The 24165-nt window shown below is 47.3% G+C and overlaps 1 protein-coding gene and 1 long non-coding RNA gene across 9 annotated transcripts; one reads left to right on the top strand and one right to left on the bottom strand.

Moving 5' to 3' along the window:
- Window positions 1–798: 798 nt before the first annotated feature.
- On the bottom strand, window positions 799–10377 carry LOC116095884. 2 transcript variants are annotated; one of them, XR_004120753.1, is made up of 3 exons: window positions 10042–10377; window positions 3574–3902; window positions 799–1042 (listed from the first exon to the last, which is right to left on the bottom strand). It is a non-coding gene; the product is annotated as an uncharacterized LOC116095884 (long non-coding RNA). The 2 variants fall into 2 exon arrangements; XR_004120754.1 differs by lacking the exon at window positions 10042–10377 and adding an exon at window positions 9667–9885.
- On the top strand, window positions 10065–24127 carry Fam214b (family with sequence similarity 214 member B). 7 transcript variants are annotated; one of them, XM_031377167.1, is made up of 11 exons: window positions 10111–10181; window positions 12632–12771; window positions 12858–12989; window positions 19637–19780; window positions 20025–20993; window positions 21554–21612; window positions 21789–21894; window positions 22020–22178; window positions 22408–22476; window positions 22574–22749; window positions 22866–24127. In XM_031377167.1, exons 5-11 carry the CDS (start codon window positions 20100–20102, stop codon window positions 23017–23019), a joined length of 1617 nt encoding a protein of 538 aa, XP_031233027.1. In that variant the 5' UTR covers window positions 10111–10181; window positions 12632–12771; window positions 12858–12989; window positions 19637–19780; window positions 20025–20099; the 3' UTR covers window positions 23020–24127. The 7 variants fall into 7 exon arrangements, with proteins under 7 accessions (XP_031233025.1, XP_031233030.1, XP_031233027.1 ...); XM_031377170.1 differs by lacking the exons at window positions 12632–12771; window positions 12858–12989 and adding an exon at window positions 19896–19931 and having other exon boundaries at window positions 10074–10181; XM_031377165.1 differs by lacking the exons at window positions 12632–12771; window positions 12858–12989 and having other exon boundaries at window positions 10065–10181.
- The last annotated feature ends 38 nt before the right edge of the window (window positions 24128–24165 follow it).

The raw sequence follows: 24165 nt of genomic DNA, 5'->3' as shown, positions 1-24165 counted from the left end.
TGTGTGTGTGTGTGTGTGTGTGTGTGTGTGCATGTAGCCCTAACTGGCCTGGAACTCACTATGTAGACCAGGCTAGTCTGGAACACTAAGAGATCAGCTTGCCTCTGCCTCCCAGTCCCTGAGAATTAAGGCATACAACTCATTTAGCAGCTTCTTTCTTCATATTATCAGCTCCTGAAAGTAGGGGAGGGGCGTTCAGAAGGGAAGAAAACATCTGAGTGTCTTTTTTTTTTTTTTTTTTTTTTTTGAGACAGGGTTTCTATGCATAGCCCTGGCTGTCCTGGAACTCACTCTGTAGACCAGGCTGGTCTCAAACTCAAAAATCCGCCTGCCTCTGCTTCCCAAGTGCTGGGACTAAAGGCATTAGCCACCACCACCCAGCTATCTGAGTGTCTTATGTTACAATATCAAGAAGGAAGTACCAGACAGGGACACTCAGTGGCTTACTTGCATATCTAGCCAATAAATAAAAACAAAAACAAGGATTAGGGCTAGTGAGATGGCTCAGCCCTTAAACCTGCAACCTGGTTGCTGACAGTCTTGATGACCTGAGTGTAGTCCCTAGAATCCACACAGATGGAGAATGTCTGGAGAGAGCCAGCACATGTAAACACACACACACACACACACACACACACACACACACATTTACCTAAGTGGAAACTGTTGTAGGATCCCTAAGATTTATAGTTACAAAAAAGTCTAATGCGAACTGTTTGAACAAGTCATAGCTACACCATAGGAGCCAGAGTAAGTAGCCACAAATCTTTTGTAGGTATCCGTGGAGTGGATGAGATGGTAGGGACTAACAAAGGGTAGTTTATTAGGGACAGAGACCAGAGAGTCACTGGATCTTGCAGACAAACGAAAAAAAATGGTGAGTTTCTGGTTCAGTAATCTCAAGGGAACAAGAATGACAGAGCAGGACATCTGATATCTTAGTTAGGGGGTTGTTTTGCATCACAGTTCCAAGTTACAATCAATCATGTCAGGGAGTCCACAGTGCAGACAGAGGCTTGAGGGAGCTCTGAAAGTCCAAAACCTAGAACAGAAAGCAGAAAAATGCATGTATGGGAGGGGTCAGCTCCCTTTCCCCACTCTTCTATAGCCCAGGATCCCAAGCCCAAGGAATAGTGTCAAGGCTACATTCAAGATGGGCTTTCCCATGATGTAATTAAGAAAATCCCAAAGTCGGTGAGATGACTCAGGGGGTAAAATGGCTTGTTGGCAATCCTCATGGCCTGAGTTCATACCTAGGAACCAGTTAAGAGGACCAAGGCACACAAGTTGTCTTCCTGTAATAATAGAATCTACCTCTAGGGGGAGATGTGCTTTTGTCTCCTTCTTGAAGGGTTACTCCAGCCGAGCCACCCTAGGATGGCAGGTTCAACTTTAGAAGATGCGCTTTCCTTCCCAGCATTCCCTCCCCTGTTGAAGTCCCTAAGAGCCACCGTGAAGTTCTTCTGGCTCTGCCTGACCTAGAAAAAGAAATGTACTCATTTCTTTTTTCTCTTCTCTGTCTTTTTCTTTCGGATACTGGCCAGAATCTAAGTATACTTTTAAACTCCCTAACTTCCGTCATGCTTTTTCTAAAGCTCTCGTCCAGGTGGGGCTGCCTGCCACCTAGTGACTTACCTCCTTGCTCGTCTTCTCCATCCTCCTCTGCCAGAGACGCTATAATCTTTACAGTTTGTCTTCTGTTAGGTATCAGCTCTGGACAGAGGTGCCTAATTAACATATCAAAGTGGACCTGTCTGCTAGGCTCTCCCTGCATCCCTCAGTCCCTACTGTTACAGGGCCCTCCTGGGTGGCACACCCTGCCCCCTACCTTAAACTCTGCAGCCTAGGGGCTATGCTGCTCTTCCCTGTATTATCCAACCACTTAGGTTACCCGCTCTTTGTACATTTGGGCCTCCTGGCTGCTGTACCTGGTTCTCCTCGGGCCTCTCTCCTTTCACCTCCCTGCTCTCCACATGGCACAGCTCAGTCTGGTCATGACCACTCTGAACTCTCTCAGATGTCCCTGCCTCTGAGTGTGCTCTCCCATATACCTACAATAAGCCTCCACCATGTATAAGAGCAGTCACATCTTTTTTCCTTTTTATCCCTTTCTTTTCATTCACATACCCTGGGATTTTCTTCGTAAATTCTAATAAATAGTACTTGAGTTTCTGTTTGAGTCCATTTTTAATTATTTTATTAATTAAACAAAAAAACTCCAAGAGAGGACCCGCGTTTTCTGATATTGTAAAATGGCTATGCTGGGATTCCCACCCACCCACTCAAGATCATCAGCAACACTTCTTTTTTGTTGTTTTGTTTTTTTGGAGGGGTAGGGGAATGGTTGTTTGTTTGTTTTTTCTTTTTTTTTTTAAGATTTATTTATTGCTATATGTAAGTACACTTTAGCTGTCTTCAGACACACCAGAAGAGGGAGTCAGATCTCATTATGGATGGTTGTGAGCCACAATATGGTTGCTGGGATTTGAACTCAGGACCTTTGGAAGAGCAGTCAGTGCTCTTAACCGCTGAGCCATCTCTCCAGCCCCTTGTTTGTTTTTTCGAGACAGGGTTTCTCTGTATAGCCCTGACTGTTCTGGAACTCATTCTGTAGACCAGGCTGGCCTCGAACTCAGATATCTGCCTGCCTCTGCCTCCCAAGTGCTGGGATTAAAAGTGTGCATTACCACTGCCCAGCAGTAACTCTTCATGCCAGCATTTTAATTGGCAGAGAAAATAAATCTGTTCCTGTACCCCTACACAGAATTATTATGCTCTCACCTCCATATGCCATATATATACACATATATGCATATATACATATATGCATACATACATATATATGTATATATATATGGTTGTATTGCAGTATCCACAGATCCAGAAGACAGTATTGGATGACTTGGAACTGGAGTTACATTTTTGGGCTGCCATGTGGGTGCTGACAATTGAACCCAGATCAATATTTGAAAGAACAGCCAATGCTCTGAACTGATGAGACATCTCTCCAGCCACCATCAGTCCATTTCATAGACTGTTCCCTGTAAAGTCTTGTCTCAAGTTCATAGAAATTGGTTCATCTAAAAACAAAACAAACAAACAAACCCTACACACACAGATACTGTCCTACAAACTTAGGGTACAGACCAGTTTCAAGAAGGAGAGGGGCTGGGAATATCATACTGCCTTTTCAGGACTCAAGTTTGGTTTACAGCGCACATGCTCACAGCTCCCTGTAGCTCCAGCTCCACCTCTAGGGGACCTGACATTATTCTAGACTCTTCAGGTACCTGGGCTCACATGCACATACCTACATACAGACCTATACATATATACATAATTAAATTTTTTTAATTTTAAGGAGAAAGAAATGGCTCTGAAGAAGAGAACCCCATTCAGCCATATTTCACATCTATTGTTTATTTGCTTGTTTGGGGGAGAGGGTGCGTGCGCACACATGTGTCCCATAGAAGCTATTTGTACTTTCAAACCCTTGAAGATAGAAATTTGCACTGGAGATGTTTCCTCCATTTTCCTCTGGGAGAACCTTAATTAGACCTGTGTCCTTCTCACCTGTTTCTTTTGTGGTTGATGTTTGGAGACAGTCTTGCTACTTATCTCTGACTGATCAAGTGCTACATACTCCAGGCTGCCTCAAACTTGTAGCCAGCCTCCTGTTTCAGCCTTGCAGGTACTGGACCTACAAGTATGTGTTCCCATAGCCTGCTCCTTTCACCTGTATCTGACTTCTAGGTTTTCAGCAGAATAGAGCAGACTTGATTCCAGTAACAATTTGTTGTCCTTGTAGTTGAGAACGGAAGTTCGTTGAAGATACCATTAAAGAGATTGGTGTTCTAGCTCAGTGGCAGAGCGTGAGCAAGGCCCTGGGTTCCATCCACACCCTGAAAGGAAGAGAAAGACCTAACTAAAGCTAGATTCTAACTTAGCGCTTTAGTGGCTGAGATAGGAGGATCTTAGAATTTAAAGCCAGTCTGCACCTCAGTGAAGTTTTTTTTTTTTTTTTTTTGAGAGACATTGAGATAGAGTTTGTTTGTGTAGCCTTGGCTGTCCTGAAAGTAGCTCTGTAGACCAGGCTATCCTCAAACTCACAAAGGTCTGCCTCAGAGAAATTGAATTAAATCCTCAAGGAGGTACTACCACATGTACACTAAAATAGATGAAAATAAAAAGGTTGGCACCAAATACTGGGAAGGGGAAAAGGGTGACAAAAAATGTAAAGCAGATGCATCTCTCATCTATTGCTTTAGGAACTGGAACTACTATAATTTCTTTTTTCTTTTTTTCTTTTTTTTAAAGATTTATTTATTTGTTTTATGCATATGAGTACACTGTTGCTGTCTTCAGACATACCAAAAGAGCGCATCTTATTCCATTACAGATGGTTGTGAGCCACCATGTGGTTGCAGGGATTTGAACTCAGGACCTCTGGAAAAGCAGCTTCTTAACCACTGAGCCATCTCTTCAGCCCTACAATTTCTTCAAGAAACTATATTGGCTGGGGACAGGGAAGTTGACCGCTCTTCCAGAGGACCCAGGTTCAATTCCAGCACCCACAGGGCTTTTTACAATTTTCTGTAACTCCAGTCCTGGAAACCCAATGCCCTCTTCTGGGCTCCTTAGGCACCCAGGTACACACAGAGACATACATATAGGCAAAATACCCATACATGTAAAATACCAACACAACTACTAATAATAACAAAATGTTTTTCTTGTTTATTTATTTTAGGTTTTCTTGAGACAAGGTCTTACTATATATATACCTGGCTGGTCAGAAGCTCACTATGTAGACCATGTTACCCTTGCACTCAGGAGAGATCTGCTTGCCTCTGCCTCCCAAGTGCTAGGATTAAAGGCATGTACCACCATGTCCCTCCCCCCCCCCATTTTTAAAAAGAAAACATGTTGTCAGTATTTACAGAGACTGTACATACATTCTCTGTTTCTCAACTATTTTTCCCCAAAGTATATATTCAGTAGAAGTGCATATAAGCAGAGATTTTCTTAAATGTGGGCTGAATAGACAGTTAAGAGCATACTGGCTGCTTTTCCAGAGGTCCTGAGGTCAATTCCTAGCATCACATGGTGGCTCACAGCCATCTGTAATGGAATCTGATTACCTCTTCTGGTGTTCATGAGAGCAGAGCACTCATATACATAAAATAAATACATATTTCCCTAAATATATATTTCTCTATATTGCGGTTTCCCTCATGACAATTTCCAACGACTATAAACAGTGAGAATTGTTTGTTTTCATGACAGGGTTTCTCTGTGTCGCCCTGGCTGTCCTGGAACTCACTCTGTAGAGCAAGCTGGCCTTGAACTCACAAAGATCCTCCTACTGACAAGTTATTTTCCACTGAGTAAATGACCCAGTTCAAGCCAAATTAAATTATATAAAGGCAGATTTATTGGGAAAGCCACTCTGGAGCAGGTTCACTGGTACCAAGGAATGAAGCCAGGGAAGTTGCCACTGGGAGGGAGAAATGAAAGGGGGAGAGAAAGAAAGAGCATTGTACATGTAGGGAGAGAGAAAATACAGAGAGAAGAAGGGGAAGACCAAAATGTCTGGATTATATAGGGAGGTGCTTCTGGAGGAGGGTAAGCCTGGTAAGTTCAGGGCAGAGGGCAGGGTGTGCCAGCCATGCCCTGGAACAGGTAAGGACTGAGGGATGCTGGGAGAACCTGGAAACCAGGTTCATTTTGTTATACAAAATATTTTCCTCAGCCATTTGTCCCGGATCTGAATCCCAACACCTACCTCTGCCTCCTGGGATTAAAGGGATGCTGGGATCAAGGGTGTGTACCACCACCACCCAACAAACTGTGAGGATTAAAAATAATTTTTAAATATTTAAAAAGAATTTTTCCAGTTTTCCTGAATAGCAGGTACCTGAAGTTTTTACATTGCCGTATCAGTTCCCTCTACTTACGTGTGTTAGAGGTGGTATTAGTTTCCTGTCACTTCTGTGACACATCATCAAGGTACCTGTGAGATGGCTCAACAGGTAAAAGTGCTTGCCACCCTGATGACCTAAATCCAATCCTTTCGACCCACATGTTTGAAGGAGAGAACCAAATTCTACAGTTTGTCCTCCAATGTCTCCTGAAGAGCTATGGCATGTGTGCCCACACACATAAACACATACATACAAAAAAAAAATAAAATAAATGTAGTATTTCAAAAAATACTCAAGGTCTGAAGAGATGGCTCAGTGGTTAAGAGCACTGACTGTTCTTCTGAAGGTCCTGAGTTCAAATCCCAGCAACCACATGATGGCTCACAACCATCAGTAATGAGATTTGGCCCCCTCTTCTTGTGTGTCTGAAGACAGCATCAGTGAACTTACGAGGATAATAAACACATCTTTGGGCAAGAGCAAGCAGAGGTCCTGGGTTCAACTCCCAGCAACCACATGATGGCTCACAACCACCTGTACAGCTACAGTGTACTCATATACATGAAATAAATAAATAAATATTTTTTAAAAAATAGTCAAGGGCTGGAGAAATGGCTCAGAGATTAAAAGCACTGACTGCTCTTCCAAGGGTCCTGAGTTCAGTTCCCAGCGACCACATGGTGGCTCACAACCATCTGTAATGGTATCGGATGCCCTCTTCTGGTGTATCTGAAGACAGCTATAGTATACTCATAAATAAAATAAAGAAATATTTTTTAAAATTAAAAAAAAATCAAGAACTTCATGCCTAAAAATCACACAGTTATCACTTCATACTTATTTTCAATCAGAAATCTAAAAGTGGGTCTTTTAGGGGAAAATTAGTGTATTGGCAGAGCCATGACGCATGCCTGGTATTTGTGTAAGTGCTAAGGATCTAAATTCTGGTCCCCATGTTTGCACAGCAAACACTTTACCCACTGAGCCACTCCCCAGCTGCTAACTTTTTTTCCCTTTGAACAGGGCCTCCTATAAACCAGGTTTATCTCAGCAGGTTTAAGTAGCAGAGGCTGGCCTTGATCTCTTCTATCTCCCTGCCTCTACCTCCACAGTACTGGGATTACAGGTTTCTAGAACATTCTGCTCCAACAGACTAAAGGATAATCTTCGATTCCAGATGTGGTGGTCACATACGTGATTCCTGTTCTCCAGAGTCTGAGATTGAGATTCTGTTGGGATTCAAAGGTCATCAACTGTCAAGTTGTCACAGCCAAGGGAGCCTAAGGGGACTTCAGATAATGTATAGTCCTGAAAGGAATCCTGACACAGAAAGGAAAGAAACTAAGAAGCTGTATAAAACATTCATATTAATCAGTGATATTGTATCAATATTGCTCCTTTAATCATAACAAATCCAGGCAGTGGTGATGCACCCCTTTAATCCCAGCACTTGGGAGGCAAAGGCAGGCCGATTTCTGAGTTCGAGTCCAGCCTGGTCTACAGAGTGAGTACCAGGACAGCCAGGGCTACACAGAGAAACCCTGTCTCGAAAAAAAAAATCATAACAAATCATGACCCATATGCTGTATATTAATAAGTGGGACTTGATAATAATTAGACTGCTTGCTTGGGCTGTATAGTGCCCTCGGTTTAATTCCCACCACTGAAATAATAATAATAATAATAATAATAATAATAATAATAATAATAATGTAATCATAATAATAATAATAATAATGGAAACTGGGTTTGCAGTATGTATTGACTATCCTATTTTTACAATATTTCTGTAAATCTAAAAAAAAATTGTCCTAGGGCTCACTTTGCTTCCAAGCCTGACAACTTGAGTTTGGTCCCTAGGCCCCACAAAGTGGAAGGAGAGGACTGACTCCAGCTAATCTATCCTCTGATATTCACACATGTTCTGTGGTATGAATGCTCATGTTTATGCATGCTTAAGCACACACACACACACACACACACACACACACACAACTCAGTCTGTTGGCAATCCTTTTTTTTTGTTTTGTTTTAAACAAAGTCTCTTTATGTAGCCCTGGCTGTCCTGCTAAGTAACCAGACTGGCCTCAGACTCAGAGTGATCTGTCTGTCCCTGTCTCCCAAATGCTGGGATTAAAGGCTTGTGTCACCATGTCCAACGTCGGCACACTCCTTCAACCACACACTCAAAAAACATGGGCCTGAAGCCAATCTGGGATTCATAGGGAGGTCCTATCTACAAACAAAATGTAATTTATCTAAATCTATAGTTAGTAAAAACCTAAAATTCAGGGGTAACCTGAGTATCTTCAACTCTGTGATTTTTTTCCACTGCATAAAACCTTTCCAACTTTAATTGTATAGGTATTTATATAATTATCTAAGTATATTTTTTAAGATTTATTTTAACTATGCAGATGCACCTGAAGGTGCTGGCAAAAGGCAAAACCAGGGTTGGAGAGATGGCTCAGAGGTTAAGAGAACTAGCTGCTCTTCCAGAGGTCTTGAGTTCAATTCCTAGCAACCACATGGTGGCTCACAACCATCTATAATGAGATCTGATGCTCTCTTCTGATGTGAAGGCATAAATGCAGGGAGAACACTGTATACATAGTAAATAAATGCATCTTTGAAAGGGAGGAAGAAAGGAAGAAAGAAAAGAAAGGAAGGAAGGAAGGAAGAAAGGAAGGAAGGAAGGAAGAAAGAAAAGGTAAACACACCATTAAGTCCCCTGAAGTTACAGGCAGTTGTGAGCTCTAGTTTCCGCCAAGGGGCAAATGCTCTTGATCTCAGAGCCATCTCTCCAGACCCCATAAGTAAATTTCTTAAAGACAGAGAATTCTTTTTTCTTTCTTTTTCCTTTTGTTTGTTGTTATGCAGCATACCTTTGGTGTCTAATTGATCAGTTTTTGTTATTCAGTGCCCTTCACCACCCCATCCCAGCTCACAAACCACTGAGACAAAAGGACCTCTGCTCTCTCGCTCTCTCTCTCTCTCTCTCTCTCTCTCTCTCTCTCTCTCTCTCTCTCTCCTCCCCCCCCCACACAAAGTTAACTAAAGCTAAAGTTACAGATCCCAAAGAATCGGAGCCTCTGTGAACTTTCTTTGTCAGAACCAATCTTATCAAAGTGTCAGGGAGGCCCCAAACTGGGTTTTTTTTTTTTTTTTGGTACCCTCATTAAGGTCTGCAAGAGTCCTGTGCTGCCATCTACTGGTATGTAGGGGACATCTTTCTGCCCTCCATATTTCCTGTGGAGGACTCAAGGCCTAATTAAATTGAAAAGCATTGACTTCGCAGAATTTCTTCAGTACCTTTAAAAGCCAAAATAACCTTCATCAATGTTAGGTTCCATAGCCTCACGTCAATTCTTTTACATTTCAAGGAACAGTATCGCTTATTTTCCTTTGTGTGTTTTTTTTTTCTATCTGTAGGGAACTCTTTGTTTATTCTCAGTCTTCTTTTGCTAGAGAAATCTATTGCAAATATTTTTTTTCACACTCTGCATCTTGCCTCCCGCCTTCGAAACAAGGTCACACATTTCCCTGAGCCATCTCAACAGAAATAGGTATGACTTCTGCCCATTCCTGAATCCAGACCCGACCACACAGTTAACAAACCTGAAGCCTCACTGTTCAGATTCTCCCACTTTTTTACAGACCCCTGAGATTCCTTTACACTATGTTGCAACCCTCACTGATTTCCTTTAGGGCAAATACACATTACTAACTCAGTAGTCCTTACAGCGGCTCAGGTTCCTCAAGTAAGCAGCTTGCTCACACCAGCAAGACAACCTCAGGAACCTCCGCACTCAGAAAGGAAGAGGAAGAAGAGAGACTTAGAGGCCCGTTTACAGTAGAAAGGGACCCTTAGAGTTAGAGAAAGACAGAGAGACACAGAGAGACAGAAACAGAGAGAGACAGAGACAGAAACACAGAAACAGAGAGACAGAGACAGCGACAGACAGAGACAGCGACAGAGAGAGAGAGAGAGAGAGAGAGAGAGAGAGAGAGAGAGAGAGAGCGCTTTTGCCTGGAGCTCAGGCTTGCCACCAGCCGCCGGATCTGGTCAGTTTGGGATTGCAGCTAACTAGTCAGCCAAAGCCCCGCCCTTCTGGACCTGTCATCACAGAAGCCGCACGTGGCCGGGGTGGGACCTCAGACGACCTGCAGCCATCACTTTGTCTCCTCCGTCATCTGTTAGGGCCGCCGGCGCCAATCACAGCCAGCCGACCGGGGCCAAGGAGCGTGTGCGCCCTGGTGAGGCAGGCGGGAGAAGGGGCGAGGGATAAAAGTCACTGCATTTGGAGGGGACGAGGTTCCTGTGAAAGGAACCTGGCACGGGTTCCAGCAGGCTGGAATCTGAGGGGTGGGTCCCGGTGGAAGGCGGAGAGACCAAAAAGGGGCGGGAGCCAGGGGTTGGGTCTCAGGAAAGCAGAGGATCCTGGGCTAATGCAAAGAAGACGAAGGGGGCGGAGTCGCGGAGGGGCGTGGTCGGGGCTACGGAGGCGGAGTCTGAGGGATTAAAGAGCCGGGGCAAGGGGACCAGCCCCGGGAAGGTGGGAACTCGGACAAGGGAGAGGGTGGGTCGGGGCGTTGCGGGGGCGGGGCTCTGACCCAAGGGGAGAGGTTTGCAGGCCTAGGCTACAAGGAGGGCTGCTCAGTCACTGTCCCAGTCCACTACCTTCTCAAGTGCAACAGGACCCACGGAACTACAGGTGTGGGGCGGGGTGCGTGTGGAAAAAGAGACAAGGCCGAAGGTGGGCTTGGGCAGATCTAAAGTAGGGACCACCACTAGCGAAGAAAATAATTTGGAGATTGTTGCTCTGGAGTGGGTGAGGCGGGATTGGGGGAGCCGTTCGGGGCTCAGTGTGTGAGCAAGGAGGTGTACTCTAGGGGCCGTTGTGGGGGGAAGGGCGGGAGTGCTTTGTGAAAAAGTGGGAGGTACACTGTTAGGGAAAAGGATCACTGTCTGGTGTGGAGGATTACAGGTGATACTTGAGCGATCTGGTGGAACTTCGGGAGAATGGGAGTATATGTGGTGGAGAAGGGCTGGCGTTCCACTGTATGGGAGAATAGATGAGGTTGTGTAGAGAAAGAGGGGATGGGTCGCGGGGTACTGTATGAAGGGGCAGGGACTGTAGCCCCTCCTTCTGGGGAGAATCTCAGTACTTCTAGAAAGTACCATTTTGCATTGCAGGAGTCCAGAAAGACATCTGTGCTCTATGTTCTGGGAGTGAGACTGCTGGATTTAGCAGAACAAGCAGCCAGTCTAGTGTTACTGGCTGCTGAGCTCCTGACCCCACCTTCTGGCATGGGTACACGGAGAGCAGGCAGGCCCTGCTGCCTACCAGGGTTTGTGGGACTGTGTCTTTATCCTACATTGAATCTGTAGCTAGCCCAGGCTAGGATTCCTTCCCCGAAGTGTCTCTGGGGACCCTTCTGTCACTGGGTTCCTGTCAATCCCCAACCTAGTTCCTGTTCCTACAGAAGCCTACTTTGGTCTCTGCCTACCCCACCCACCCCCTTGCCCTGCCCTTACTTTCTGTTCTGGGTGTGCTCATTTCCCACTTCCTTCCTCACACTGGGGCCTGGCCTGGTTCTTGCCAGTCTAGGATCTCTGACCTGCTCCTGACTCTGTGCCTCATGGCCAGACACCCTGTAACCAGTATGGAGGCTCAGATCCCACCCCCACCACTACCACCACCAACTCTGCAGTAAATCCCAAGTGACTGGTAGCCACATTTTACCTCTTTGCCAGAAACTGATTTTCTTTACCTTTGTGCTTCCCTGGGTGAGGAATCGTAGGATCCTCAGCCATTCTGGGGATTTTCTAGGAGAAATGCTGAGAAGTACCGAAAGTTTTTGCTGTATGCTTTGAGAGGTGGGACACTATAAAAACCCTGATCTGGGAAGGATATAAGGCTCTAGCCCAGCTTGGGGATGAAGACAGAATGGCTCCCTACAGTCCAAGCTTAGCCATAAACCATCAGAACAGAGAGTGGGGCCCAAGGACTTGTACTACCACTGTTCTTTTTGCCTCTAGGTTGGCTTGGAGGGGGTGGGGAAGGGCTGCCTTCCATACCGTGACTGAATGAGTGTGACAGTGTAGCTGAAAGGGGCCCCAAGCCAGCCTTCTCGTACATACCGGGTTGCTGAGTCTGGCTGAGAAAGGGAGGGGTGCTCAGGACAGACAAAGCCTTGGGGTAGGGTTGGGTAAAGAAGGGCAGGCTGAAGCCTTTTGAGGAGGCACTGATTTCTATGGCAACACTGCTTCCCAGACGCTCTCTATCAGAGATGGGCGGGCCTAGGGCAGAGGCATTCAGGCTTCCTCTGGGCTGGGGCATTTCGTGTGAGTGGGTGGGGCATAAAGAGAAAAGGCAGCCGTTTGCTATGCTGAGTCTCTAGCCTTTCTGCTTCAGTGCCAGCAGCAGGGAGTTCAGTTGCTTCAGCCCATCCTCTGTGAAGAACACGAATGCACAGCAGCCATTAGATTATCAAAGCAAGGCAGTGTATGCATGTCCTCCATGGTCATCTATAAAACCAAGGCAGTGTATGTCCTCCATGGTCATTGTTTAAGGGAACCCTTATTTCTTTATTTTGCATTTGAGACAGGGTTGGTTTTTTTTTAGTAGCCCAGGCTGGCCTCAAACTCACTATGGGACAGATGATGACTTTAAACACTTGATCTTTCTGTCTTCTTCTCCCAGATATTGGGATTATACATGTGCACCACCAAAACCAGCTCAGAACCTCTCATTTTGCAAATTTACACATGAGTGGTAAAAATAAACAAACAAACAAAAAACCCACAACTGGTCCCTAAAGCTGCATAGTGAAAGAACAGGAGGTAAGATCCAAGTTTTACTAGTGCTGTTCATTATCTGACTCATTGTTTACTTCACTAAATTTTATTGAATATCTTTTATATGCCAGTCTCAGAGAATGTTAGTACAAAGAGCAGAGGTGCTGTTCTTATGGAGCTTCTAATAGAAGAAGAGGAAGAAGAGGAGGAGGAGGAGGAAGAGAAGGAGGAAGAGGAAGAAGAGGAGGAGAAGGAAACTATGTGTATGTTTGTGATGAAAGAAGTCACTGGGTGCTGGTACATACCTATAATCACAACACTCAGGAGAGAGAGAGGCAGGTAAATCTCTGATTTTGAGGCCAGCCTGGTCTGCAGAGTGAGTTCCAGGACAGCCAGGGATACACAGAGAAACCCTGTCTCAGAAAACAAACAAAGAAAAACAAAAAACTAAGTAAGCTAATGGTAGCTGCTATGTATTTAAAAGGCATGTGGGCAGTAAGGTTGTTCTGTGTGTAAAAGCACCTGCAAGCCTGATCTGATTTTAACCCTTGACCCCATAGTGACCCCATAGTGACAGGAGAGAACCAGATTCCCCAAGTTGTCCTCTTGTCTGCCCTTACATGTATACACACAATAATCATGATGATGATAATGATGTGATGAAGGAGAGGAAGAAGAAGAAGAAGAAGAAGAAGAAGAAGAAGAAGAAGAAGGAAGAGGAGGAAGAGGAGGAGGAGGAAGAGGAGGAGGAGGAGAAGAAGAAGAAGAAGAAGAAGAAGAAGAAGAAGAAGAAGAAGAAGAAGAAGAAGAAGAAGAAGAAGAAGTTTGTTTCTTTTTTAAAGAGAGAGGACCTTACTATGTATGTAGCCTTGGCTAGCCTGAAGCTCCATATGTAGATCATGCTGGCCTCAAACTCACAGAGATCAGCCTGCCTTTGCCTCTTTTGTGCCAAGATTAAAGGCATATACAATCATTCCCAACAGAAATTTTTTTTCTTTGCTTTTGGTTTGAGACAGTATTTCTTTGTGTCACCCCGGCTGTCCTGGAACTTACTCTGTAGACCAGGCTGCCCACAAACTCAGGTCTGCCTGCCTCTGGGGTTAAAGGCATGAGCCATCCACCATGCCTGGCTCGAAAGATTTTTTTTTAAACATAATTCAGCATTTGGGAGGTGAGGACAGAAAGATCAAGAGTCCAGGATCATCCTCTGACATATAGTGTATTTGAGGCCTAAACTACATGAGACCTTGTCTTTAAAAAAAAATTTTTTTTTTTAAAGTCAGGCTGTGTCCAGTGGCACTCACCAGTAATCTCAGCACTGCAGGGGCAGAGGCAAGAGATAGCTGGAGTTGTTCAGTCTGAGCTACTAGAAACTGTCTCAAAGAAACAAAGCAAAACCAGCTAACCCCCAGTAACCTATAATCCCAACACTCTGGAGGCAAGGCAGGAGGATCATGAGTTCAAGGGCATCCTAGGTTATACAGCAATACCTTGGCTCTAAAAAACAACAACAAAAAAATGCAAGATAAGAGTTTAGAGCAACTAGGTATGACCTCATGCATGATTGAACCATGTTCCTTTCCCCAGGGCATACTGAGGCCTGGGACATTTTTTTATCCTGACTCCTTTAGTATCCCCCCCTCTGATCTTTGTAGAAAACTAAAGACTGAAATTATAGTTAGACAGAACAAAGGAGGGCTGCCAAACATTTCCCTAAGATGTTCTGTCTTTCTGTTTTCCTAGTGAGCTTTGCTAAGACAAATAGATTCTCGTATTGATTCTTCACTTGTGTTTAGGGCTTGTTTTGTTTTGTTTTGTTTTGTTTTTTGGGACAGGGTTTCTCTGTGTAGCCCTGGCTGTCCTGGAACTCACTCTGTAGACCAGATTGGCCTTGAACTCAGAAATCCACCTGCCTCTGCTTCCCAAGTGCTGGGATTAAAGGCGTGTGCCACCACTGCCTGGCTTGCTTTGAGACTTCTTAAAATCCTGCCAGGATTTTAATCCCAGCACTTGGGAGACAGAGGCAGACTGATATCTGAGTTTGAGGCCAGCCTAGTCTACAGAGTGAGTTCCAGGACAGCCAGGGCTACACAGAGAAACCCTGTGTCAAAAAACAAACAAACAAACAAATGAAATCTTGCTCCTTCGAAGCAGGGAATTCAATCTTAGGGAGCTGGGGTCTCTTGTAGGGGTTTCCTACTCATTAGAGGTAAGGAGAAAGAATCCTAGAGGACTGTGTTTGCTTGTATTAATTGTAGAACCCAGAGAGGAAGTAGGGAAGGGTGAGGACTTTTTTTACAGTCCAGTAATAAATTAATGGTCCTGGGGGCTCATGGCATAGGCAAAGCACAGGCTTTTACTTCTTTTGGTTCTGCTGTTTGTTCCCTGTTTCCATGACTGACAGAGAGAAAAGGCCTGAATTGGTGACAACCCATCTGACTTGCTGATAAGTTCAGAATACAAGATAGACAAGGCTATCCATTTTCTTCAGGTTATCTCGAGAGCAGTCCCTCTAAAAAGTGTCTATGAATGCTCAGTCCTTGCAAAAATTCTGCCCTGGTTATTTACAGAGCTAAGGACAAAGGTTGGGGATGCTGATTCTGCTGCTGCTTCATTTGGCCGGCTTTGGTGAGTTTCGAGGGAGCTGTGAGTCATGAAGACGAACTTGGTCTCAGACTGACTCTGGGCAGAAGGGCTTTTAACTCACTTCTTAGGATGCTCTGCTTCCTTGGAGCAGAGGCCTGTCAGCAAAGAGTCCTCCAATACCTGATCTGTGAAGAATTTTGAGCTACAAAAAAAATAAGGCCCGAGTCCCTGAAATTTAAATGGATTCCTATCTCAGGGATCCTCCGGAGGTCTCTAACAAAGACAAAAAGGGGGCGGGGGAGAACGCTATCTTTCAGTATGGATGGAGATAAGGTACGACTGTAGGTCTTTTTTTTTTCCTGCTCTTGTAGAAAGCTTACTAGATAGTAACAACCCTAAAGTTGGAGCTCTGTTTCGGGATGGGGGCGGGAGGGGATTGTCGGGGGTGAATGGGCTTGGGGATATGTAGGATTGGGTTTGGTACGAGTTGGAGATTGTCTGTAATGTGGACGCACTGGAGCTTCCTATTAATTTTCTTCAGAACAGGAAGTGTGGAGGCGAAAGGTTTGTTGAGCCCTGAGAGGATGAAGTCTGAATGGGGTTAAATGACAGGGCAGAGAATTGCTTAGGACTTGGACAGAAAAAGGGTTAAGGAGGTGGGCGGAGCGACATTGGGTAGGCCTGCCCTTATGTGGACCAATAGGCGTGCGCCCCTTGGAGAGGGCGTGACTCACGCTTGAGGTTGCTGAGAGGCTGGCCTCCACTGGGCCAATGAACATAGTTGTCGCCCATGGAGGGTGTGGTCTGAGGGGGGCGTGGCAGCCGTGGTCGCAGTGCTGGGGGTGGCTGGGCGCTGGGCGGGGCGGGCGGCCCCATCAGCTGGTAGGAAATGGCCTGTGAGTCAGAGGGGCAGCTGAGTCTGCGGCGCGGAGCCGGGGCGGCCCCGGGGAGGGACCGTCGCAGGGAGGGGTGCAACAGTAGCTAGAGGGGCTGCGGACGCCAGAGCCTGCTAGTGTTGCACACGAAGCTGATCAGAGAAGGGCCAAACAGAGCAAGGCTCTCAGCCTAAGCCACCCTTTGTCTGGGTTGGGGGCCCGTAGTAGGGGGGACTGGTTATCCGAGGGGAGGGACCGGGACGGGGACGGGACGGAAGGGCCCGGAGCAGCAGCCACCGCGGCGGAGCCAATTTGGGAGCGGGGTGAGTGTGTACTAGGTGGAAGGATCAAATCTCCAAAAACCTCTGCAGGGTATGGGGCCTGTCCCAGACTGTGAAGAAGGGATGAGAACGGACCTGGGAGGCTAAGCAGGGGGTGGGAGAAATCGTCCAGAACAAGGAGTCCGGGAGCCAAGGTGAGTCTCCCCGTCTGAGTTTGGAGGGGTTTCTGAGGTCTGCTCCCTCTCTATTAAAGGTGAAAAAGGCTCTAGGCCAGGAGTCAGAGCGAGGGTGAAAGCAGAGATTGACCTTTCTACTCACAGCAGTGGTCTTGGGAACAGTCGCCCTAACGTGTGTAGGCATGTACGAGGACAAAATGTACAGCAGTGAGCAGTAGGACTCAGTCTAGGATAAGAGTGTAAAACACATGGATAGGAATTCTTCCCCTAACCTTCCTTAGGATAAAAATGGGTGTCTTGAGACTGAAGGGAAGGATAGAATGTGCCTAGGTGTTCTTCCTCTACCACAACCTCTCCCACCTCCCAGGTCTAACAAGTATCTGAGGGTACAGACCTCATGGTATTCTGGGACTTGTTGTTTTTGCTGGCCTTGTTCTTGGCATGTTGGGAGCTGTAGTCCTTGGCAGCCACAATCTGGCACAGCTGTTTAATGCCAGCTGCTGCCCATCCCCAGCAAGGAGGGTGAGGTTTGGCTTATACTGGCCTGTCCCCTCTCCCTGCAGTCCTACCCCATGAGTCAGCTTGAAGCTGGGTGGCAGAGGAGTGAGTCTTAGAGCGTCTCTGGGCAGGGAGGGAGGGAATTAATAGGGCTCTGGATTAATGAGCAGATGCCAGGCATGCTGGGGTCAAGTAGGGCATCATGTCATCACCTGGCTTCCTCGAGGCAAGGGCTCCAGAGGGCAACTGAGATGACCTGGAAATTGGGGTGCTCAGGAAAACGCCCTTCTTGAACTTTAAAGCCTGGGTGGAGAATAGGAGGGGAAGAAACGGTAACAGGTTATACTCTCACCACATTGCCACTACTGGCATTCTCCACTTTCTAGCCATCTCACCCACGTGAAGGACCAGAATATTCTTAGGATCTCATTCACAAGGGGGCCTGGTGAAATGGCAAAGTGTGGCCTGAGGGGAAGGCAATGGCTGCTGTAGGAGAGCCTCTCAGTCCCTCTGTGTAAATGTCACCTTTCTTTGTCTCCTGCCACCACAGGAGCTGCTGCAGTTCCCCATGTACAATTAGTGTGTCCACTCTTCACCTGCACAGTGTTTCTCTACCCTGTCAGGACAGCTGACTAGATGACTGGTGCTAGTACTTAGGCTTTTTTGAATCTTGATGTATGTTTCTCCTGAGCTTGAAATTGGGCTGGAGAAGAAACACAGACCCGTCCTCAGGTCTGACATAGTCAGAAGTGAACAGAAGTTTCATTGGGTTACAGAAAGTAGTTAGTGACACTGTCTTATGGAAGTCTTAGGCAAGAGAGATCTTTTGGAGGGGAGTGACTTTGAGATATCCATGGAAGAGGTGTGGGAAAAAGTGTTTTGTTTGTTGGGTTTGGTTCCCCCCCCCCCCCAGACCGGTTTTCACCGGGCTGGCTTTGAACTCAGAGATTTGCCTGGCTCTACCTCTGGAGTGTGTGGACTAAAGGTGGGTCACCACCCCTCAGCTTGTTTGTTGGTTTTGTCTGAGATAGGATGTCTTGTAACCCCATCTGACCTTAACTGTCTAGTGTAGTGGGAAGTCTGACTGTAACCTGGCTTTTGTTTGTTTCTTTTTGTTATTTTTGTTTGTTTGATTTTTGACAGAGGACCTCTCAAAATGTAGCTAGGCTGGTCTAGATCTTCCTGCCTCAGCCTCTAGCATTATGCTAAAGGGCATTATGGTTGGTAGTGCTCACAGACTGCTGACCAAATAAGGATGACAGTGGGGACAGCTGACCTTCAACTTGACAGTCTGGTCACTGAAATATTGGTTAATGGTCTATGAAGACCATTTTTGTGCCTTGGCAACAAAGAAATGCTTTAGCTTTTTTTCTTTTCTTTTCCTGGAGTATCGGTTGTGCCCTGGGGGAGGGGCATGGAGAGATACTCCAGTTGTTTCCAGTTGACTGCTTGCTGCTTCCTTATCTCTGGTTTGCAGAGCCTGGGGGGAGGGGTGGGAACTAGAAAGTACCTTCTGACCGTGTCCTCTCCTTCCACCACTTGTTTTTGGTTAGATTTCTTTTTGTTTTGCGGGTGGTATTTAGGGAGTGGAGGTAACAGGGTTTCTCTGGATAGCCCTGGCTCTCTTGGAATTCTCTCTATAGACCAGGCTGGCCTTGAACTCAAAGAAATCTACTTGCTTCTGCCTCCCGGGTGCTGGGATTAAAGGTGAGTACCATCAATCCCAGCACCACCACTGCCCACTTTGGATTTCTTTTTTTGTTTTTTGTTTTTTGAGACAGGGTTTCTCTGTGTAGCTCCGGCTGTCCTGGAATTCACGTTGTAGACCAGGGTGGCCTGGAACTCAGAAATCTGCCTATGTCTGCCTCCCAAGTGCTGGGATTAAAGGCGTGAGCCACCACTGCCCGGTTTAGATTTCTTTTCTCTGTTAAAAAGACAAATTTCTGGGGAAAGTTAGGATTTTAAATGTGAAGGACTGGCTTGGAACTGACTTGAGGTCTGTAATTGTGTGATGGGGTGTGCCTATCTGCATGACCTCTGCCCTTACACTCTCAAGTGTCATTTGCCCCTTTGGATAGACGTATATGGAGATGAGTTGTGTAACTGGGTGGCCTTGAGTAGAGTAAGAGAAATACATTATTGTCCTGTCCACCTACAAGCTGACATGGAATCTCTCTGATCTTTGGGGCATCTTATCCCCTGTTATTCAGGGCCAGTTCCCAAGATGAAGACCCTGACAAGTGGTTCATCTTGGCTCTACTCATTTCTCACATCCTTGACACAGTCAGCCTAGACTTGCTTCTCTGTTGAGCCCTCAGGTAGCCCAGTTCTGCATACACCCGAGGTCTCCAGCCTGCCTCTTCTGTTTCTGAAGAGCCTGTCCCAAAGCGGGAAGATGTCTTGGTGTATGTGCTGATATAGTAGCCTATATTAGTCCGGGGGATTTTACCATTGGCTGCAGGGATCCTGGCTTATATTTTCTCTTTTCCCTCAGGGTCCAGCTGAGCCCAGGAGCTGCACGGAATGGTGGCAGTCACCTTGCCAGTGCAGTGGGCATGGACCGGACTGCAAGCTAGAGGGACAAGACATCAGACAAGAAGAGAGGACACACGCCCAGGCTTGAGGCTTCTTCACCGGGGTAACTTCCAGGAAAGAGGGGGAAGGGATTGCAAGTCCAGTGAGAAACTGGAGCCGTCCATGTGCCCCTCCCAGGAGTTCTGAGAGTGGCCTCTGACTTCCATTGGTCTGTCCAGGGATATGGACAACTTTACCTTCGCAAACTGCTCAAGGTCATCTGTTGAGGACCGAGGGAGGATCTGAAGCTGAACTGGAAGAAAGAAGCCTCCTTGATTCTCCTGACCTCCTGTTTTTCTCTTCTACAGATGTCCCCAGGTCCCCCAGCCCAGGCCCAGAATAAAGGCCGTGTGGGGGGGCCCCCCTGACCCAAGGGGGGCTTCATGCGCCACGTGCAGGCGGAGCTGTCTCCATCCTCAGAGCCAGAGGCTGGCCCTTCACAGCCTCCAGTCAGACAGGGGACCCTCCAGGGTGGCCTGCTCATGGGCTACAGCCCAGCAGGGGGGGCGACATCCCCTGGGGTCTACCAGGTATCCATCTTTTCCCCTTCAGCTGGTGCCTCCGAGCCTCCTAGGGCTCTGAAGCGGCCGGCCCCTCCCACTGAGGGTCCCCGGGAGCTGAAGAGAGGCCCTGGGCTGGGGGCCAGAGAGGGACTACCCCCTGAAGAACCATCTACTGTGGGACTCTTGAGCCCTGAGGGACTGGGTCTGGGACTGGGTGTGGCTAGCCAGCATTTCTCCCACCATGGCCTCTGTGTTGTGGAACAGGGAGGTAGTGCCACCTCATCATGGACTTCAGGGACTCAGAGTACCCCCTGGCCCTCATCAAATGCTTCCTGCAATACTTTGCACACCAGAGACTGGGCTTCCCCAGACCAAGGGGGACAGGGGTGCCTGGGGGAGTCTTCAGGGCCAGCCCCTTCAGGCCAGCTGCACACACTTGACACTGATTTGCACAATCTTGCACAAATAGGGGGTAAGAGCCCAGTGGCTAGGGTGGGCAACGGGAGCAACCCCTGGCCTAGAGAATCCCATGGAACTGCCAATGGGCACAGTCCCGAGCACACACCCCCTGGCCCTGGACCTCCAGGCCCCTGCCCCACCAAGCGAAGGCTGCTGCCTGCTGGAGAAGCCCTTGATGTCAGCTCTGAGGATGAAGGGCCAGCCCCTCGGAGGCGCCGGGGAACCCTGGGCTGCCCTCTTGCTGCCAATAGTTCTGATGCCAAAGCCACACCCTTCTGGAGCCACCTGCTGCCTGGGCCCAAGGAGCCTGTTTTGGTAAGCCAGTGGGCAAGTTTGTCTATTTTTTTTCTTTTTCTTTATTTGGAGACATGGTCTTATGTATCCCAGGCAAATCTGGGGTTGCCAAAGATGACCTGGAACTACTTCTTCACCTTCCAGGTACAGTATTGGAATCAGAAAAGACACTCGGTCACGCGCCAGCCTATGTGTATGTGGTGCTGGAGATTGAATGTAGATTGAACCCAGGGCTACGCTCCTGAGTCTTAGGACAGTCTGCTACACAGACATTCCGAAAACTGAGCTGGATCTCCAGTCTCCTGGCTTTGCTTTCTAAGACAAAGTCTCAAATAGCCTAGAGTGACTTCAGACTCCCTATGTAGCCAAGGATGAGTTCATCCTTCTGCCTCTACTTCCTAAGTGCCACCTTATATGTTATCACACTAGCCTACTCTCATCTACTCCTAAGTAGACATTGTATAGGTGAAGATGGAGGAGACCTATAGAGATGTTCTTCTGAGAACTTACAATCAGTTCTTGTCCCTAAATATGTCTGGCCTTCATTAAGTCTTTCTTTGTTCTCAACATTTTCACCATAGGACCCAACAGACTGCAGTCCCATGGGGCGGAGGCTGAAAGGTGCCCGTCGCCTGAAGCTGTAAGTGATTGGATCCCCTCTCCCTTGGTCATGAAAGTGAGGGCAGAAGTCTGTAGTCTTTTTCTAACACCATGTGTAGTAGGGAGCCCAGGGGAATAGAAAAGAGTGGTACCCAAGGACTAGGAACAGAATTCTCAGAACACTCAAGCTAACCACTGTATCCCTTCTCTTACCAGAAGCTCCCTTCGAACTCTCCGGAAGGGGCCAGGCCTGCTGAGCCCTCCCAGTGCCTCCCCCTTTCCCACCCCTGCTGTCAGCCGGACCCTGCTGGGCAACTTTGAGGTAGCTCCTTTTGGGCTTTGTGATTAAGGGTTCCTGGAAGGAATTTGATGGTGGGATGTGCCTCAAACAACAAAGGAAAAGACTTGGCATTGCTCTCAGATATGTCTACCCCACCCTAATACTAGGAATCATTGCTTCGAGGACGCTTTGCACCATCTGGCCACATTGAGGGCTTTACTGCAGAGATTGGAGCCAGTGGGTCTTACTGTCCCCAGCATGTCACGCTGCCCGTCACTGTCACCTTTTTTGATGTTTCTGAGCAAAATGCACCGGCCCCCTTCCTGGTATGATAATAGAACTGACCCCAAAGTTACCTCAGAGAGAGGGCTTGGGTGGCAAAAGGTATTTTTTTTCCATGTTCTTCTTCTAGGATTGAGTCAGGGTAAGATGGGAAGAATTCTAGTACAGGGTGGAGCCAAGTCCAGGGGCAAGTGTCATAGAGCTCTCAGTAGTTGGTGCTCATGATTGACTTTTCTAGCTCTTGTTCTGGTTAATGGTTCATGATCTTCCTAGGGAGTCGTGGACCTGAATCCTCTGGGGAGGAAGGGTTACAGTGTGCCCAAGGTGGGCACCATCCAAGTGGTGAGTGAGGGAGTGCTGGGTGCCCTGAGGGAGTTGATGTGGGAAGAGAGGAGAATTGGTCAGTAGGCCCTACCAACCTGTCCTGTCCTGTTCCCAGACCTTATTTAACCCCAACCAGACTGTGGTGAAGATGTTCCTTGTGACCTTTGACTTCTCGGACATGCCTGCTGCCCACATGACCTTCCTGCGCCATCGCCTCTTCTTGGTGCCTGTAGGTGAGGAGGGAAACGCTAGCCCCACCCACCGCCTCCTCTGCTACTTACTGCACCTCAGGTAAGCACAGGAGCCTGGGCCAGCTGGGGATGCTCAGCCCTCTACTCTCAAAGAATATCTCTTCTCTCTTCTCCATCCTCCGGATGCTGACTTGGCTCACACTGTCTTCCCCTCAGGTTCCGGAGCTCTCGCTCAGGCCGCTTAAGCCTGCATGGAGATATGCGCCTGCTCTTTTCCCGCCGGAGCCTGGAGCTGGACACGGGGCTCCCCTATGAACTACAGGCTGTGACTGAGGCCCCCCATAATCCACGTTATTCACCTTTGCCCTGATTACAAGCATTCTGAATCTAGGTGGGCCCAAAGCCTGCCTATCCTGCCCCATCCTGGTCAGGGTAAACTGTGGAGCAATGGCGAGAGCCCCTTCAGGGTTGAATTAAAGTCCTCATCATGCTCACACCCAAATTGATTATTTGGGTGTTTAAAGCTTTGGTCCTTCCATACCCTGTCTGCCCTGGGTGCTCCATGTGCCTGTCCCGTCCCTTGGGTTTCCCAGGCCAGCTGAGGTAGAAGGGAGGATCCAGAGCTACCCTAAGATTGTCCCAAGTTCCCAGGCAAGAAATGCCAGCGTTGCCTCCCTGTCCTGGGCAGGGGCCACTTATTATTTTATTTATTTTTAATTTATAATTTATTCAAATTGGATGGCCTTGGTGACCTCCCAAACCTGATAATTGGCATCCCCCAACTCTCAGATATTGCTCCAACCTCAGGACTTGAAGAAGCTGATGTCGGGGCAAGGAGAGAGCTGTTCTTCTGGCTAAGGGCAGAGGGTTTATTCCAGAGGAACTGGGTCACTTAGCCAAAGACTCAGCTTCCCTCGGTTTTCTCTATTCCTTTCCCTTCCCTGCCCTTCAACTCATCTTCGAAAGCCAGTGTGTGTGTGTGTGTGTGTGTGTGTGTGTGTGTGTGTGTGTGTGCGTGTGTGCATACAAATTTGGGTTTGTGCAGGGTATGTGTGTGAGAGAGACAGTGTGTATGTATGTGTAACAGGGGTTTAAGCACCTCTACCTAGGGCTCAGACTCAGTTGTCCCTCTCCTCCTGCCTGTGTCTCCTTGCTTTGGCGTCCTGACTGAGGAAGGTGTCCAGGGACAGAGTCAGGCCTAAGGACTGGGGAACCTCCTCTTACCTGACCAGACTCTGACCCACCTACCTCAGCTGGGATGAGGGGTGCCCCTCATTCAGTCATATGGTTCCCAGTTACTCCACTCCTCACTTAAGACTCTGACCTAGCCTCAACCCTTAGCTCTTGGGGCTTGACTGAGGGGAACAAGCATTTGCTGAAACTTGAAAAACAAAACAAAACAAACACAAAAATAGGAAAAATTGTACCTGGTACATTTTTTAAGGAAAAAAAATAAAGAATGAATTCTTGTTTGGAAACTTGAACTAATCTACTTTTTTCTGTGTTTGAGAGGGTA

Source organism: Mastomys coucha, unplaced genomic scaffold (genome assembly GCF_008632895.1).
Source record: "Mastomys coucha isolate ucsf_1 unplaced genomic scaffold, UCSF_Mcou_1 pScaffold18, whole genome shotgun sequence".
Classification (NCBI taxonomy): domain Eukaryota; kingdom Metazoa; phylum Chordata; class Mammalia; order Rodentia; family Muridae; genus Mastomys; species Mastomys coucha.
Note: the sequence above shows the minus strand (reverse complement) of the source record. Positions and strands in the feature narration are given on the sequence as shown.